A 15,423-nucleotide genomic window follows, 5' to 3' on the forward strand; every position below is an offset into this window, starting at 1 on the left:
TAATTCTGCTGGATGTTAGAACTTTATTGCATGCCCTCAATTTTTCATTATCACTGTCTCAGGCAACCTTTCTTTACTGTAATTATTTGACTATCCTGGGTCAAAACCAAATGAAAATCAACCTCTATTTAGGGGATCATTATACTACCAGAATACATACTAAGGATGTAAAAGAATATAAAAAATTTACTTATGAAAATAGAAGTGTTTGTTGGGGGCTTTAAATGTGGTGAAAATACCTAGGTAGATCTGTAGTTTGAATATATCATATAAGTATGCATGTGTGTTTTACGTTTTAAATCAGTTTTATTGAGGTATTCACATACTGTAAAGTACACTTATTTCAAAGGTATAATTCAATGACACTTGACAAATGTAAGGTATAGGAATTTTGATAGAAAAATGAGATGCAACTCTAAGTTCTTTTGCAATTCATTGGATTGTTGCTGCTTAGAAATTGGAATAAATAGGAAGACAATAGACCACAAAGAACAAGATGAGGCCAACCTAAAATAAAGTGGCAATTGTGGCACTTATAGTTCTTATCTGTTATGGGAACCCATATGATCTTGATTTTTATTGGATACATGGAATCATAAAATTTCTCCCAGTTGTAGAGAAATATAGATCATTACACTGCATATTGTCTGACAGCAGTTTTTGGGGAAATTTTTGTTTTTCAATGCAAAATAAATTTTATGCTTGTGGAAAATAATCTACATTCAGTTTGTAATAGAATTTTATTGATTGTATTCTTATTTGGAATAACTGCAAGGAAAATCACCTGGGCCAACTCAAATTGGATACCATACACTACAGATTTAGCTGTAAAAAGAAACTCATTTCAATTTTGGTGGTGACAGCTGTTGAGTGAATTTTCATGTGATATCCTTCACAGCCGGAAATGACATATTGTGACTTCAGCTCCCTTGATTTCCTACCCACCCAACAAATCCAAACTGCGGCACTGTGCTTTATAAATGTCTGAATAGCCTAGCTTATGTGGACAGAGTATTTTTTTATTTAAATCCAAAATGAGTAAAATTGTGATTGCAAAAATGGATATATTGGTGATACATAAAACCTTTGGTTCCTTCTCCTGAAATTGCTTTTCCATTTGTGCCATGATTACACCTGGCTTTATGTGAAAAGGTTGTTATGGAACTTGGTATACTTTTGTAGAATGATGTAGGAGATGATGGTTCATTTTGAAAGATGTATTAGCTTACTATTTAATGGCCCAAATAGATTTATTTCCTTGATGCAGAGATCAGTTTTGATTCCTTGTGATGCTTTTTTCTCTGCTTTTTTTAAATTTTATATCAGTTTTTAAAATATGATAAACTGTTGTTTTCCAGATAGAAAGGAGGAAATAGTGTTCACCTCTTTAGGTTCAAGAGTCCTGGGAAATGCTTGAGAAAGAAAGGAAATATGTTTTATATGTTATTGTTTTATGAACCTCAGAATCTATCTGTTGGTGGGGAGGGCAGGCAGAGGGATACTTCCCGGTAATGGCAGAGGAAGTCTTTTCAGTCTGACTCAGGGTCTTGCTGTCATCCATAGTCCTAGCCCCTCTAGCATGGCTTTTTACAAATGATAGAAGAATGGACCGTTGTAATTAGGTGTTGAGGTGGGCCATGCAGCCAAAGATTCCCAAATAGAAATATGTCCCGGCTTTATTTTTCCCCAAAGAAATGATTCAGGTTACCTCCAAACTAATCAGATTTTAAGATTGCTTCCCTAATAGTATAAATGGCAAACGGTGGCTAAAGTTTAGAAACTTGATTCCCAAGTACACGTTGTGAAAACAAGGATATTTGCAGTAGACTTGAGGCACTTCCTTTAGTGGGCCCAGTTGCAGCTTATCTGCTGCTTATGACTAGCAGAGACTGGTCATAACTTGGCGGAGAAGTCAGGGTAGGTCCATTGGCTGTTCTCTCTCTAGTCCTCAAGAGAATCTCTGGACTGCTCTGTGTCATCGTGTCCTCCTCACTGTACAGCACTGCTGTTGTCCATGAGAAACATAATGAGAAACACAAATGTAAGCCACATATGTAATTGTAAGTTACTTAAGTGAAATTAATTTTAGTACTGTTTAACCCCTATGAAAAATATCATTGCAACATGTAATCAATATGAAAAATCATTCATGAAATGTTTTACATTATTTTTTTCATACTAAGTCTTAGAAATCCAGTGCCCACTTTACGTTTATTGAACATCTGAATTCAGACTAAGCTACATTTCAAGTGCTCAGCAGTCCCCTGGCTAGTGGTCATTGTATGGGACAGTAATTGGATTCCATTGAAATGGAGATTGAAATATTTGTGGTTGAATTTTTGCACTTTGGAGACTTGCTAAGAGTGTAAGCGTAGATAAAACCTGTCCAGATTATCAGGTTATTCAAGGACAGCTAAATATTTAATGTGATAGTATAAAAAAGGTAGGAAAGAAATACATTTTCCCCCCAATATTCAAGGCAAGACCCTGATAAATCATCATGACACCCTTTGAGGGGAGTCCATTTGTGATTCCCCTTGATGATTCCTGCTCACCAGTGAGGAAACTGAAAGAGAGGTAGCGGTTTTGGCAGTCACACAGTTAGTGACTAGTGGATTCTGAAGCCTGTGCTCTTAATCACTTTACTCTTTCTTGCCTCCATGATTGTCTTGGGCAACTTGGACTTGGAAAAAATTATGCAAATTCAGAGGAGTCACAGCGAACTCCTAAACTGTTGCAACTATTCCGCTGCTCCTTGTTTATTCCCGCAAGTTTCCCTCCGTCGTTGGCAAGGGAGAAAACGATAGAAGAGGCAATCACTCTTGAAAAGCTGAGTTTTGTCCTCTCATTTTGTCAGTGATACCTGGTGGCATTTATGTCACTGTAAGTGGAGCTCGTGAACACCGCTCTTGGAGCCGAGGTGTGATCATCCATCTTCTGCTAAGGATCAATGCCACAGCATGAAGAGATGATTGTTTTTTCTTAACCAGCTAATCTTGCCGTGAGACCCACAAACCCACTTTCATATAATTTCTTCTTTTTGTTTTGAACTCTCAGTTTCAATACTGAAAAAGAATTCCCTGCTGAGTACCTAAGTGCTCATATTGTGTTTGTGGTGTATTGAACAGGACATAAATTTCTGTTGTTTCTACAAAGACCCAGTAGATCTGACCTTCTCTTATGTTTCACAGGTCAGATGTGTGCAGATATGCCTGTTTCAGATTTATCTTTTTATACATCCACTGTATTTCTAAATTGTAATTTAGATGTTTGTGTGGTAGTGTTTTGGGAAAATTCTAGTTCCATGGTAATGTGATTAATGATGCTTTCCTGTCTCAGTTACCCAGCAATGCCCACCCCATTAATTTAATTGCATTTAAAATAAGATCATTTTAAATTTGGTTACATAAAAATGGGTTATGGATATTTTGAAAGTCTTACTTTACTCCTTTCAGCTTTTAATATGTTGAAACTGTTAGCCAATTTTCTATTTAGTGTGATTTTTTTAGCTATATTAGAAAACTAGCTGTGCTTACCTCTTACTGTTTAATGAGTAAGATAATATGGGAAGAAAAAAGAAAAAAGTTTTAATTAAGGTGCATGTAAATTGATTGAACAAATACTATAGTAAACGATGTTTTTATATATTATTAGTTCTCTTTTAGTAGATTAGATAATTTAGGACCATCACCTCATACAAAAACAAAAAAATAATATAGGACAAACACTGAATTACTGCTGTGTAAGCAAAGGGTTTTGTTACACACAATTGCAAAATTCTGTTTTCGTAGGAAATACAATTATGTATACCTTTAGTTTTTTAAAGATTTTAAACTTGACAGAGCCTCAAATTTTCATTAAAATGGCAACTTAGTACTGTGTTATTGCAAAAGGAGATAGGATTTAAGTTTGCTTTTTGTTTTAATGTTTTTTGTTTACAGACCTGCCGTACAGGACCTGCCTGCCCAATTTCAGTTCTTTCTTTCTCCCCTTCTCTGTCGTTTGTTTGCCACCGAACACAGAACCTCTTCATCTAGAAACCGGTTTAGAAATTTCCTTGGTTTTGCTTGCCTCTTCCTGCCTGTCTGAGGTATGCTCACTTTGCAGATTCTGAGAAAAAATGGACTTTTTTATTATTTCAAAATGCCACCTCTTATCACGTGCTTACTTTTAACCCCCTACCACACCTTATTAAACTCAAATCATATACTTTTGTAAACCTGGTCAAAATTTAAGAATGTTTTAATGCATATAAAATTGTTAAACTACAAATGATAGAAATACTAAAACAACCAGGCTTTTGAGTTTTCTGTGATGGTCACATCCTACTTCTAAGCCTTCAAATTCAGCTTATTTTCTGACAACCGTCTCTTACTTTTCCTCCTGACTCCCAGTCTCTCATTCTCACTGATTGTCCTCCTCCTCTCATCTCAGCCCGCCGAGCTTGTCCACCACCGAATTCATCTCTCCCTTCTGGTTCAACAGGCTTCTCTATTCAGTCTGGACTCTGGATGTTTCAACAACATTCTAGTAACATTTTACAATCCTGTGGTCTGTTTCTAAAGCTTACAATTCTCTCTATTCAGTGCTATTTCATTCCTTAAGAACCTTTAACGCTACACCCTTCTTTTAGAAGAGACCTGTTCTCTGTGGGCTTGGGGAATATTTGAACGTTGCTGTGGCACTTATCCCATGGTCCGTCTTCTGCATCATCTCTGATTCTTCTCCGCTTTTGACTCTTTCTTGGTCTCAAAGGTGCAGGCTGATTCAGAGACTACAGAGGGACTCTTGGATGGATTTGTTGTTGTTTTCTTGGTAATTAGAATCTGTTATATCCAAATACAGACAACTGGGATGTGGAAAAAATCTGTTATTGAAAGTCTGACAATCTAATGGCTTTAAAAAAAAAAAGAAGTTTGTGTTGGGTTTTATGCACTTATGTGGTTCTGTTTGGGTTAGTGAAGGTGTTTCTTTTCCTGGTACAATGTAGTAATTGTTACATTTTAGCAAAAGTATACTATATCTTTTTATAACCTATCTTCAGAGCATATTCTAATATAATTGAATACTCATAGTACCACATCTTTGTGTTTTTACTACTTTTCTGGCTTTTTGATAACGAGAAAACTCAATATAACATTCACTCTTAGTGGATAAAAGATACTCTAGCAAATAAAAGATAAAATTATTCATGGGGAATGCAATTATGTCACTGCAGTCCCTTCCCACCCATACGTATGGATGAACAAATTGATGCATAGGTTGAATTATCTTTTTTCTCTTTTTAATCGTGGCAAATTAGTGGCCAAACTGAGAATTAAATCAAATCGTGATCATTCAAAATTCTCTGATTAATCAAATGTTCCTCTTTATATTTGGCAAAATAATGATTTGTGACATAATTTGAATTTTGTGGCCCATTAAAATATTTGTTGATCTGCTGGATTGAAAAAAATGGCGATTGTGTTGTATGTCAATTTATTCTTTTTTGAACGGTTAGAAGCAGGAAAATTTTTACATCTTCTGAATCCCCCTTGTTTAAACACTGTACTTAAGTGACAGTGAGTGTTTCTCAAAATAAAGCCATAATTCTATAAAATGGACAGAAAACAGTATTATCTGCTGGTTTTATGTGTGTTTATATATCTGTGTATTTCTATTTGTGTGTCTTGAACCAATTAAAAATGTTTTTGCTATGAAAAATTACTATTACTATTTCCGTGTTTCCCCAATGTAGGTAAAAAGTGTTCATTTGTAAAACTGATCTTTTTTTTAATAATGAAAATTAGAATATATTTGACAGTTCCTTAATGTAGCTGCTGCATTCATTTGGAAGCAATGTGATGTAAAGCTGACACTGAGGGCTGAATGTGGTAGAAATGTGCCTCACTTTCTTGGGTACTTGTTTTGAATGTCATTTAGAGATATCCCTCAGCACTTCAAAGTAAAAGCCAAAGGTCCAGTTTCATGAGCTCATGTGAATTGTTCTTAAGGACTTTTACTCTTTTATGGCAGTACTACTTGTCCCCCTTTTTTTCCTACCTTGACTGCCTTCCTTTCTCCATATATTGCCACTACTTTATTTCAGGCTTCCACCTTCTCTTGCCTGGAACATTGCTGTACTCTTCCAGCTGATTTTCTATTGCCCGGTCTCTCCCCTTCCTGGTCATTCCTCCATTCTGCTTGCTTTCTCAAGTACGGACCTGATTATGTGAATTCTTGTCTAAAATCCTTTCACGGTTCTTTGGTGCCTGCAGAGTATTGGATACAGTGCTTCTCATCATCTGCCTTTTTAGTGTTATATCCCTCAATTCCCCCACCTCAGCTTATCTATTCATAACTAGTTCAAATACGTATCAAATAGCTGTGATGTGCCAACTCCTCTAACCAAGACATAAATTATCCCTTCCGATCATGAGTAGAAAAGAAATCTCATTCCTGATTCTGATGCTGAAAATCTTCATTTCTGTCATTTTTCCTCCCATAGGTTCGATGCTTGCCCTCGCTTGGTTGACTGGTGGCCATCTCCTGCATGTTAATAATATTTTTAGAAATATGATATCTATATAAATTCCTTATATTCTCTGTAGTTATTTATGCCCAGTAAAGTCTTTGCAGTAAACATTGCTACCATTCTCTTTCCTTTTACCTTTTTTTCCTTGGAGTTTATTTAGTTCCTTTGCATATTCTATTGAAGTGTTGGGGAACCAGCATCTTCTACCGCCATTCAAGCAAATGTGTGTGTCTTCTTCACATATCTTCTTTTTGTACTTAGTATACTGCATTAATCTGGGCTGAGGAAAACTTCCTTGTGGTATAGTAACCATCTGGCTCTGTTTACTCAACATTTATAGTCATGCTTGTACATCCTTTCACCATTTATACAGGAATATTGTATTTGTTAATATAATTGATCTGAACAATCCTGTTAGATGATCACAATCACTTTATAGCCTAAGAAGCTGAAGCCTGTAGGGGTCACTGGAGTGAGTGGCCCAGTACCCCCCAACTGAAGGATGGCTCTTCTAATAGGGTCATGCTTCCTTCCCTTTCCATCCTGTTTTCTCTCTACTCATTGGTCAAGACTGCAATTGCTCTGTGTACTGGAATGTGATTTACTGATTTTAATTAGTACTTTGCATATATTATTTCATTTAATTTGCCAGCATTTCTGGCAGTTAGGCAAGCCTGGTATTATTAATGTCATTTTACAAATGAGGATAATGCAAATCAGGATGGTTAAGTGACTCACCCAATTAGTAATTTAGAAAATAAAAACACAAACCCTTCATACTGCTAGCCTACTGCTCTTTCCGTTGCCCTGTGCTGTCTCTTTGCTCCACTGTAAGATATATTGGAAAGTGAAACACATTTTTACTTTTGGGATTCTACTGAAACATTGATCTGGTTATGGTCTATATTAAAATGTAAAATATTAAAATTATATGGCAACTGTTGGTTCAATTTAGCATGAGTTTTTGTATACCATGGAACTACTAGGATTAAAGGAATGGATAGAATCCAATGATACATTAATGGTCACAAATTTGTTACTCAAGGGATAAATAATACCAGAGGCAAGAAGCTATGTTTTAGGGTTTGGGATCATTCTGTATGACTCCTTGGCATTCCACTCATCCTACTCTCAGAGCAATTCTCAGGCCATTCTTAGCCCATGGAAGGAGGGCTATAGGTAGGGGAAACCTACGCTTCTCAGTCTCCTAGCCAGTGGTTGCAGCGTCCCAAGCCGTACTGGAATTTTGTTTGGTAATCCATACTCATTGTTTAAGTGGTGCTGTTGATTGGCTATAGGAACAGCAGCCTTTCTACAGAGCATCTTGAGTGTGTATATTGTTTAGCAGCAAGAATCTTTAACTGAGCAGGTAGGAAGTAGAATGTCTGGAATTCTTCATGATCGTAATGACTGCTTTATTCCAGATTTCCCTTTAGTTATGGAGTCTGCATAAATCATGGTTTGGTTGTGGTTTTCTACGTAATCTAGCAGTTGTTCTTCACTATGTCATATCTGAATGTCTGCATCTGAATCAGTGTTTATGGAGTTGGGCCTGGGTATGGTGTTGTGTCAAGGAGATGAAAAATTACAAAGGTGGATGGCTTTAGACAGTATATCCTGAGTTAAAAATCCTAATTTATAAATAATAGTATAGAAAAATCTGTTATAGGGAAGAGGATGGCATGGCATGTGAAGAAACAGGGAATTAGCAGTCAAAAGGTTTGAGTTCCTGACTGCACTGCTGACTTGCTTTCTGATGAACAAGTTTCTAACTTCTCTGAGCCTCTGTTTCCTCATTTGTCAAATGTAAAATAAAAATGCTCTCTTAGGGTTATGAGGATGTGATGAGAGCATATAGATAAGGATTCTTTGCACACAAAGTGCTATTCAGATGTTATTTATTTTAATAAATAATAATTACTATATGTCAGGTCTTTTTTCAAAATTTTTTTTGTTTTTCAGTTATAATTGACAGACAATATTATATTAGTTTCAGGTGTACAACAGAGGGATTAGACATTTATATACCTTAAGAAGTGATCACCCCAATAAGTCTAGTATCCATTTGACACCCTATGTAATTATTAGAATGTTATTGACTTTGTTCCCTATACTGTGCTTTGAGGAAAGTTATTTCAATTCATATCTCCTGTCAAAACTGCAAAGCGGGCATTACTATCTCCATTTGGCAGATAAGGAACTTGACAATCTAAGTAACTTGCACAAGGACTTACACTAGCAAGTGATGATTCCTGATTTAAGCTCCACTTCCTTTTTGCCTGTGTTGTCATGCTGTTAACGCAGGATCAGTAGTAGAGGTTTGAACGTTAACAGCAGTTTGTGTTGTTTCTAAGAAATGGAAGTGTCATGCTATACTAGGAATGAGGGAGAGCTAGACTGCCACTGTATGTTTGTACTATTTTGGGGTAAGTTACTTAAATGTACTCTATTAAATACTACCTTTAAAACACTTGACCATGTTTCTGCTAAGGTTTATGTGTAAAATGTTTTCTCATTCTGACTATATCAGCATAAAAAAAATTTCCTTTGATGTGACCCAAATCCTATTTTAATATTTTGTTCTTTTTATTTTCAGTCATTCCTATACTGGTCAAGATTACAGCACACAGGGAAATGTTGGGAAGATTTCTTTAGATCAGATCGATTCGGTAAGCATCACATCCTTTTAAATTTAGAACTTTGTCACTGGTTTTCTTTAAAGATTATTTTGGGTTGGGAAGATTGGGAGAGAATATTATTTCATTGCTTGGCAATCATTTTTAAAGGAAATCCTGTGTGCTGTACATTGTGTGTGTGTGTGTGTGTGTGTGTGTGTGTGTGTGTGTGTGTATTTATCATAGGAATACCAAAATTAATCAGAAAATTGTATTCTAATAAAAACAGGATTTAATCAATTATTCCAAAGGGGAATTCTTTTAGTTTGTGATAGCAAGATGGTGTTTATGTGTTTCTATTTAAACATCGTAGGCATTTTAAAAAGGAGAAATGGAAAATACTAAGTATATCCATTTGCTAGGGCTAGTGTAACAAAATAACACCGACTGGGCGCCTTAAACAACAGAAATTCATTTTTTCATAGTTCAGGAGGATAGAATTCCAGCATCAAGGTGTCAGCAAGTTTGATTTCTTCTGAGGCCTCTCTCCTTGGCTTCTATATGTCCACCTTCTCGCTGTGTTCTCACACGGTTTTCTTATTGTGTGTGCATCCCGAGTGTCTCTCCCTCTTCTTGGAAATTGGACAGGGCCCCACCCCCATGACCTCATTTAACCTTAATTACCTCTTAAAGGCCCCTTCTCCAAATACACTCACATTCTGAGGTACTGGGGGTTAAGACTTGAACATTGTGAATTTTGGGAGGATGCAGTTCATTCCATGACACTATAGGCTCCCATCCTTGGGCTTCCACTAGATTACTAGACAGCTCATTTCAGCTTCACTTTGTAGTTCCGTAGTAGAATGAAAGAGTAGCATAATTTAATATAATCTGTCGGATTTCTCTTTAATACATAATTGAATTTCTACTCTATCCAAAAAAGGGAAAATAAATCAGCTATAAATAATATTTGTTTAGACAGTTACCAAATTTTTTACAAGAAATTGAAAATTTACCAAGATTTTAATGCTTGGGAACAAGAATCCCAAGTATAATACAGTGGATAGGGAGAAACCATGAGTTTTTCAGAGACCAGAATGAATAGGTCTTAATTGTTTGAAAAAGTATTGTCAATACTTGCAGTTAATATGTTTAGAGATAACAATAGGATTTCCCATTTATACAGTTAATTTGAATTTTTTTCTCAAAGATGCCCCACCATTTACTTTTCTCAAACAATTATTTCATCTCTAACACTTCCTGGGATTTGTGTTTATATTATGTGAATGGTTGGAAGTTAATTCTATTTCTAATTCTATGACATTCACAAGCAAATGTCAACTTGGCTGGATACCGTGGGAAGATACAGAAGTATAATGATTAGTTTATTTAGTGAACTGTATTAAGCGCATCAATTACGCACCAGCCACTGTGCTGTGAATACAGAGGTGAATAAAACAGAAAATACCTCTGCTTTCATGTACCTTACTTGAGGGAGGTAGACAACATAGTAAATAATAAATAAGCAATGTAATGATGAATTACACTGAGTGCTTTGATGATCATATCTGAGTCTATGACTGAGATTCTGTGCTACGTCATACAGTTTACCATTTGCACGCCCCTCGATGTTCTCAGTTTCTTCTCTAAGTGTTTCCTTTAGATTTCTCTTCTAACGGAATTCTGGCTCCCTCTGTGACACTGTTTCCCCTGTGGCCCTTTTAAAGTAGAAGCTCCTCCCTCCTTGCCCTTCACACCCCCCCTCACACACTCCCCCCACACACACCCTGTGTAGGTATGGGGTGTGTCTTCCTTGGTCCACATTACCACTTCCAAGCCATTTGTCTGCCTTCCATTGTCAGAACTGCAACTCTTTTAAAGCCTTGGAATCACGTTATGCCACCTGATAGCTCTCCCTGTTGCTGAGGCCTCCCACCCCCTGCCCTCATTCCCTGATGACTTCAGCCCCGATCATGGTCTTTTGCACTAGCGCTGCTCCTGTGATTGCTCTGCAACATCCATGTTGATAATTCATTCCATATGGGGGCCTAATCATTCCTGGTCCGCTCACTATCCACAGTCATTTCTATCCCTTTATGGCCAAACCTAGACCCAATTTTCCCATTTCCATTTTTTGGACAACTGTCAAAATCTCTTTAAGTATTCTTCCTGCTTCCATTCTTGCTTCTGTATAATCTGTTCATTACGTAACAGCCAGAGTTCTCTTTGTTTATCAGATCATGTCAGTCTTCCGGTCAAAACCCTCTATCATGTTTCCATCACATTTAGACTGAAATCCAAACTCATTACGATGGCCTATGCCATATGTACTCAGCATTCCAATTTTGTCTTCTCCATCTGGCTCACTCACTGTGCTCCAACCACATGGACCTTCTTGCTGTCTCTTGAGTACACCAAGGTCATTCCTTCTTAGGATCTTTGCTGGAGTGTCTTTCACCTGTAACAGTATTCTTGGATCTGTATTTGAGTGGAATACTGTTTAGAATTTGCATCTTAGCTTCAGTGACATGTCCTCAGAGAGGCTTCCCTGGCCACTCAGTCACATGTACACCTCTCCTGTCCACACATGATCTCATCACTCTATTTCATTTCCAGGGCTTTTAGAATCAGATGCTATCTTTTTATTTATGTCTGTGTTTGCTGTTTATCTCCCTCCATTAGAATATTACTTCTTTGAGGGTAGGATGTTTGACTTCCTTCTTCACTGGTGGTTGCCCAAGGCTGTACACATTGTAGTATTCAATAGATATTTGGTGAATGAATGAGTAAAAAGTAATCAAGGGATTGTGCCAAAGGAAGATGAAGTTGAACTAGGTGTTGACGAATGGCTTGGCTTTGGCTAGATGGCATGGGGAGTGGGGGGTTATACCAAGCAGAACCAGTGGAATGAGAAAGTACAAAACATGACTGACTGTGTGATCATGGACTAACCCAGCTGGTTGGAGCAAAGGGTTCATGTTGGTATAACAACAAACTGGGCTTTGTGACCCCTCCCTGTCACAGTGTTTCCATGGCACTTGATTTATACCCTTATTGAAAACCTCATTATATAACTTATTATATGAGTTTAACTTACATAATAGTGAAAATAATGGTGTTTGTTTCTTCTTTTTCCCACTTAACTGACTGATGGGAAAATGATGTTTTATTCCCCTTCTTGTTTCCTAAAACACCCAATAAATAGTCTGTTACATGTAATTGGAAAGTAATTTGTTATAGACATTGAGGGAACTTTGCATGTTCATACTAAGGATATTGAACAGTCAATGATGTTTCTGAATTAGAACAATATTTTTAAAAAAATGCATAATTTTGTAATAGTATGAAGAAACAAGAATGTACAACTAGAAGACTTTCTGGTAGTGCTGCCGAGGGAGGATAGGGACCTGACTGAACTAGGTTCGCGATGGGAACATTTAGAAGTTGTTATTGTGAAAGGATGAAGAAACCGGGGGTCACTCGAGGGAGCAGCGGCCTCAAACAAGGGAGACCTGCTCCTGCTTAAAGTTGAACTTGCCAGGGAATATGTGACTGGATGGAGAGCCAAGTGTTGGCAGGAGGGTATTTGAGGAAGTCGGAGAGAATGCAATTGAGGTCAGAAATGAAGACATTGAATTAAATGTGGGCAATGATATTTTATCTTTGATGATAAAGGGAAGACCTGTACTTTTCTTCCTTTAACTACTGATTTCTTTGACACATTTATTTGGATATTTCTTTTGAGAATGATTCTTCTTATTTGTGTGTTCTACTTTGCATTTGGGCATTTGGGGTTGTTTAAAAAGCTCCTCTGCGATTCAGCAATTGTACTTGTGGACATTTATCCCAGGGAAATTAAATCTTGGTGTTCACACAAAAACCTGTACAGTCATTGATATTAAATAGCCCCAAACTGGAAACATTGATATGAAATAGCCCCAAATCTCCTTCAGCAAGTGAATCATTAAACGAATTGTTCATCCATTCCATGTCATATCAGTCGGCAGTACAAAAGGAGTGAACTCCTGATACCTACAACAATTTAGATGGATTCTGCAGGAATTCTGCTGAGTAAAAAGCCAATCTCAAAACATTACATACTATACGATTCTATTTCTAGAACACTCTTGAAATGACATAATTATAGATAACAGGTTAATAATTGCCAAAGGTTAAAGAAAGGGGGTCAGGGTGCAGAAGGTAATTAGGGGAGGTTAGAAAAGGGAACCGTGAAGGACCAGTAGTGATGTAACTGTTCCACGTCTTGACTGTGGTGGTGGATACATGAGCCTGCATGTGATGAATTTACGTAAAACTAAATACACTACAGAAATTAGCACATAAGTGCAACTGAGGAAATGTGGGTTATAACAGTGTCAGCCTCTTGGATGTGATCATATACCACAGTTTTGCAAGATGTTACCTTGGAGGGAAACTGGGTACTTGACAGTACCTCTTTGTATTATTTCTTGCAAATCTATAGTTATCTCATAAGAAAAAGTTTAATTAAAAACTTAAAAAGAAAAATAAATAAATGAATTTTAATAATATATTTTATTTAACCCAATATATTCAAACCATTTATGGTTTCAACATGTATTATATAAAAATATTTATAAAAGAAGGTTTATCTGTAATCACAGCAACACAGTAATCCTTATAGTTTTTGTTTTTATTTCAATTAGACTGAATTTGCAATTTGCAAATTAGTCTGAATTTGCAACACATATTGTGGGGAACCTGATTAATCTTCCATATAACCGAAACTTTTTTCTTGTAGCTGTCTACCAAATCCTACCCGCCTTGCATGCGTCAGGTACACAAAGCCTTGCGGGACAATCACTATCTTCGTCACGGAGGCCGGACGCAGTATGGCCTCTTCCTGAAGGACATTGGGTTAACATTGGAACAGGCATTGCAGTTCTGGAAGCAAGAATTTATCAGAGGAAAGCTCGATCCAGACAAGGTAGTTTTGAAAAATCTGAGCTGCAACTGACATTTTATTTTGGTCTGAAACCTAAAAAGTCTGTTTTTTTTAATAAGCCCCTGAAATGTAGTTGAAAATTCTAAAAGAGAAACATGCCTACAGTTTCTTTTAGGTAAAAAAAACAAAAACAAAAACAAAAAAACTCGTGGATTAATCTAATAGATGTTAAACAAAAGATTGGGAGAGTTAAGTTAATTCAAAGAGGAAAATTAAAACAGCAACGTAAGGTGTAAAGTAATGCTTGAATGAAGTGTCTTCTCCTCTGTAGGTATACTTCCAGTAGTCGTTATAAGACTGAAATTTCTTTCTCAGTCATATGTCTATAGGACTGTGTATGTAATATGTATATGTGTGTGTTACATGCCGTTGAGTCACCTCTGTCTCCGCGTGAGACTATGAATGACTGACATCCACAATTTCCTGTCCAACCGCCCTGCTGAGCTCCTGTAGACTCACGCCTATGGCCTCTTTTATGGAGTCAGTCATACTTGGTCTTCCCCTTCTCCTGCTGCCTTCCACTTTTATCAGCTTCATTGTCTCTCTAAAGAGTGGCCTTCTCCTGATGTGGCCAAGGTAGGGCAGCTTCAGTTTTGTTATCTTTGCCTCCAGCGCTGTTTCAGGCTTATTTAGCTCTAGGACTCACTTATTTGTCTTTCTGGTGATCCAGGGTGTCCGTACAGCTCTCCTCCAGCACCGTATTTCAGATGAATCCATTTTTTTCCTACCAGCCTTCTTTACTGTCCAACTTTCACATCTGCACATATTAACTGGGAATATGAGGCTGTGGATGATCTTAGCCTTGGTGTCCAATGACACATCTCTGCTGGTGGGGATCTTTCCTAATTCTCCCATTGCGGCCCTTCCGAGTCTCAGCCTTCTTTTGATTTCTTGGCTGCAGTCTCCATTTTAATTGATAACTGACCCAAGGTAGGCAAAATCTTTAACAATTTCAGTGTCTTCATTGTGTACATTGAAGTCGTATATTTCTTCTCCAATCAAGAATTTGTCTTCTTGATGTTAAATGCAGTCCTGCTTTGGCACTTTTTTTTTCTTTCACTTTCACCAGAAGTTTCCTGTTTTCTGCCAGTAAGATGGTGTCGTCTGCACATCTCAAGTTACTGATATCTCTACCACCAATTTTCACTCCTCCTTCCTCTGAGTCTAGTCCAGTTCCTTGTGTGATATATTCTGCATACAGATTAAACAAATAAGGAGATAAAATGCACCCTTGTCTGACACCTGGCCTATACGAAACCATTCTGTCTCCATATTCTGTGCTGATGGTGGCTTCCTGTCCACATTCCAGG

The 15,423-nt window shown here is 37.1% G+C and overlaps 1 protein-coding gene across 1 annotated transcript in view; it reads left to right on the forward strand.

Annotated features, from left to right (window-relative positions):
• PRIM2 (DNA primase subunit 2) overlaps positions 1-15,423 on the forward strand; it is a 325,345-nt gene that overhangs the window by 220,400 nt on the left and 89,522 nt on the right. Inside the window, exons 9-10 of the mRNA XM_074333142.1 lie at positions 9,111-9,183; positions 13,910-14,095. Coding sequence (XP_074189243.1) covers positions 9,111-9,183; positions 13,910-14,095 — 259 coding nt within the window. The remainder of the gene's footprint in view (positions 1-9,110; positions 9,184-13,909; positions 14,096-15,423) is intronic.

Source organism: Rhinolophus sinicus, linkage group LG05 (genome assembly GCF_036562045.2).
Source record: "Rhinolophus sinicus isolate RSC01 linkage group LG05, ASM3656204v1, whole genome shotgun sequence".
In the NCBI taxonomy this organism is placed as follows: Eukaryota; Metazoa; Chordata; class Mammalia; order Chiroptera; family Rhinolophidae; genus Rhinolophus; species Rhinolophus sinicus.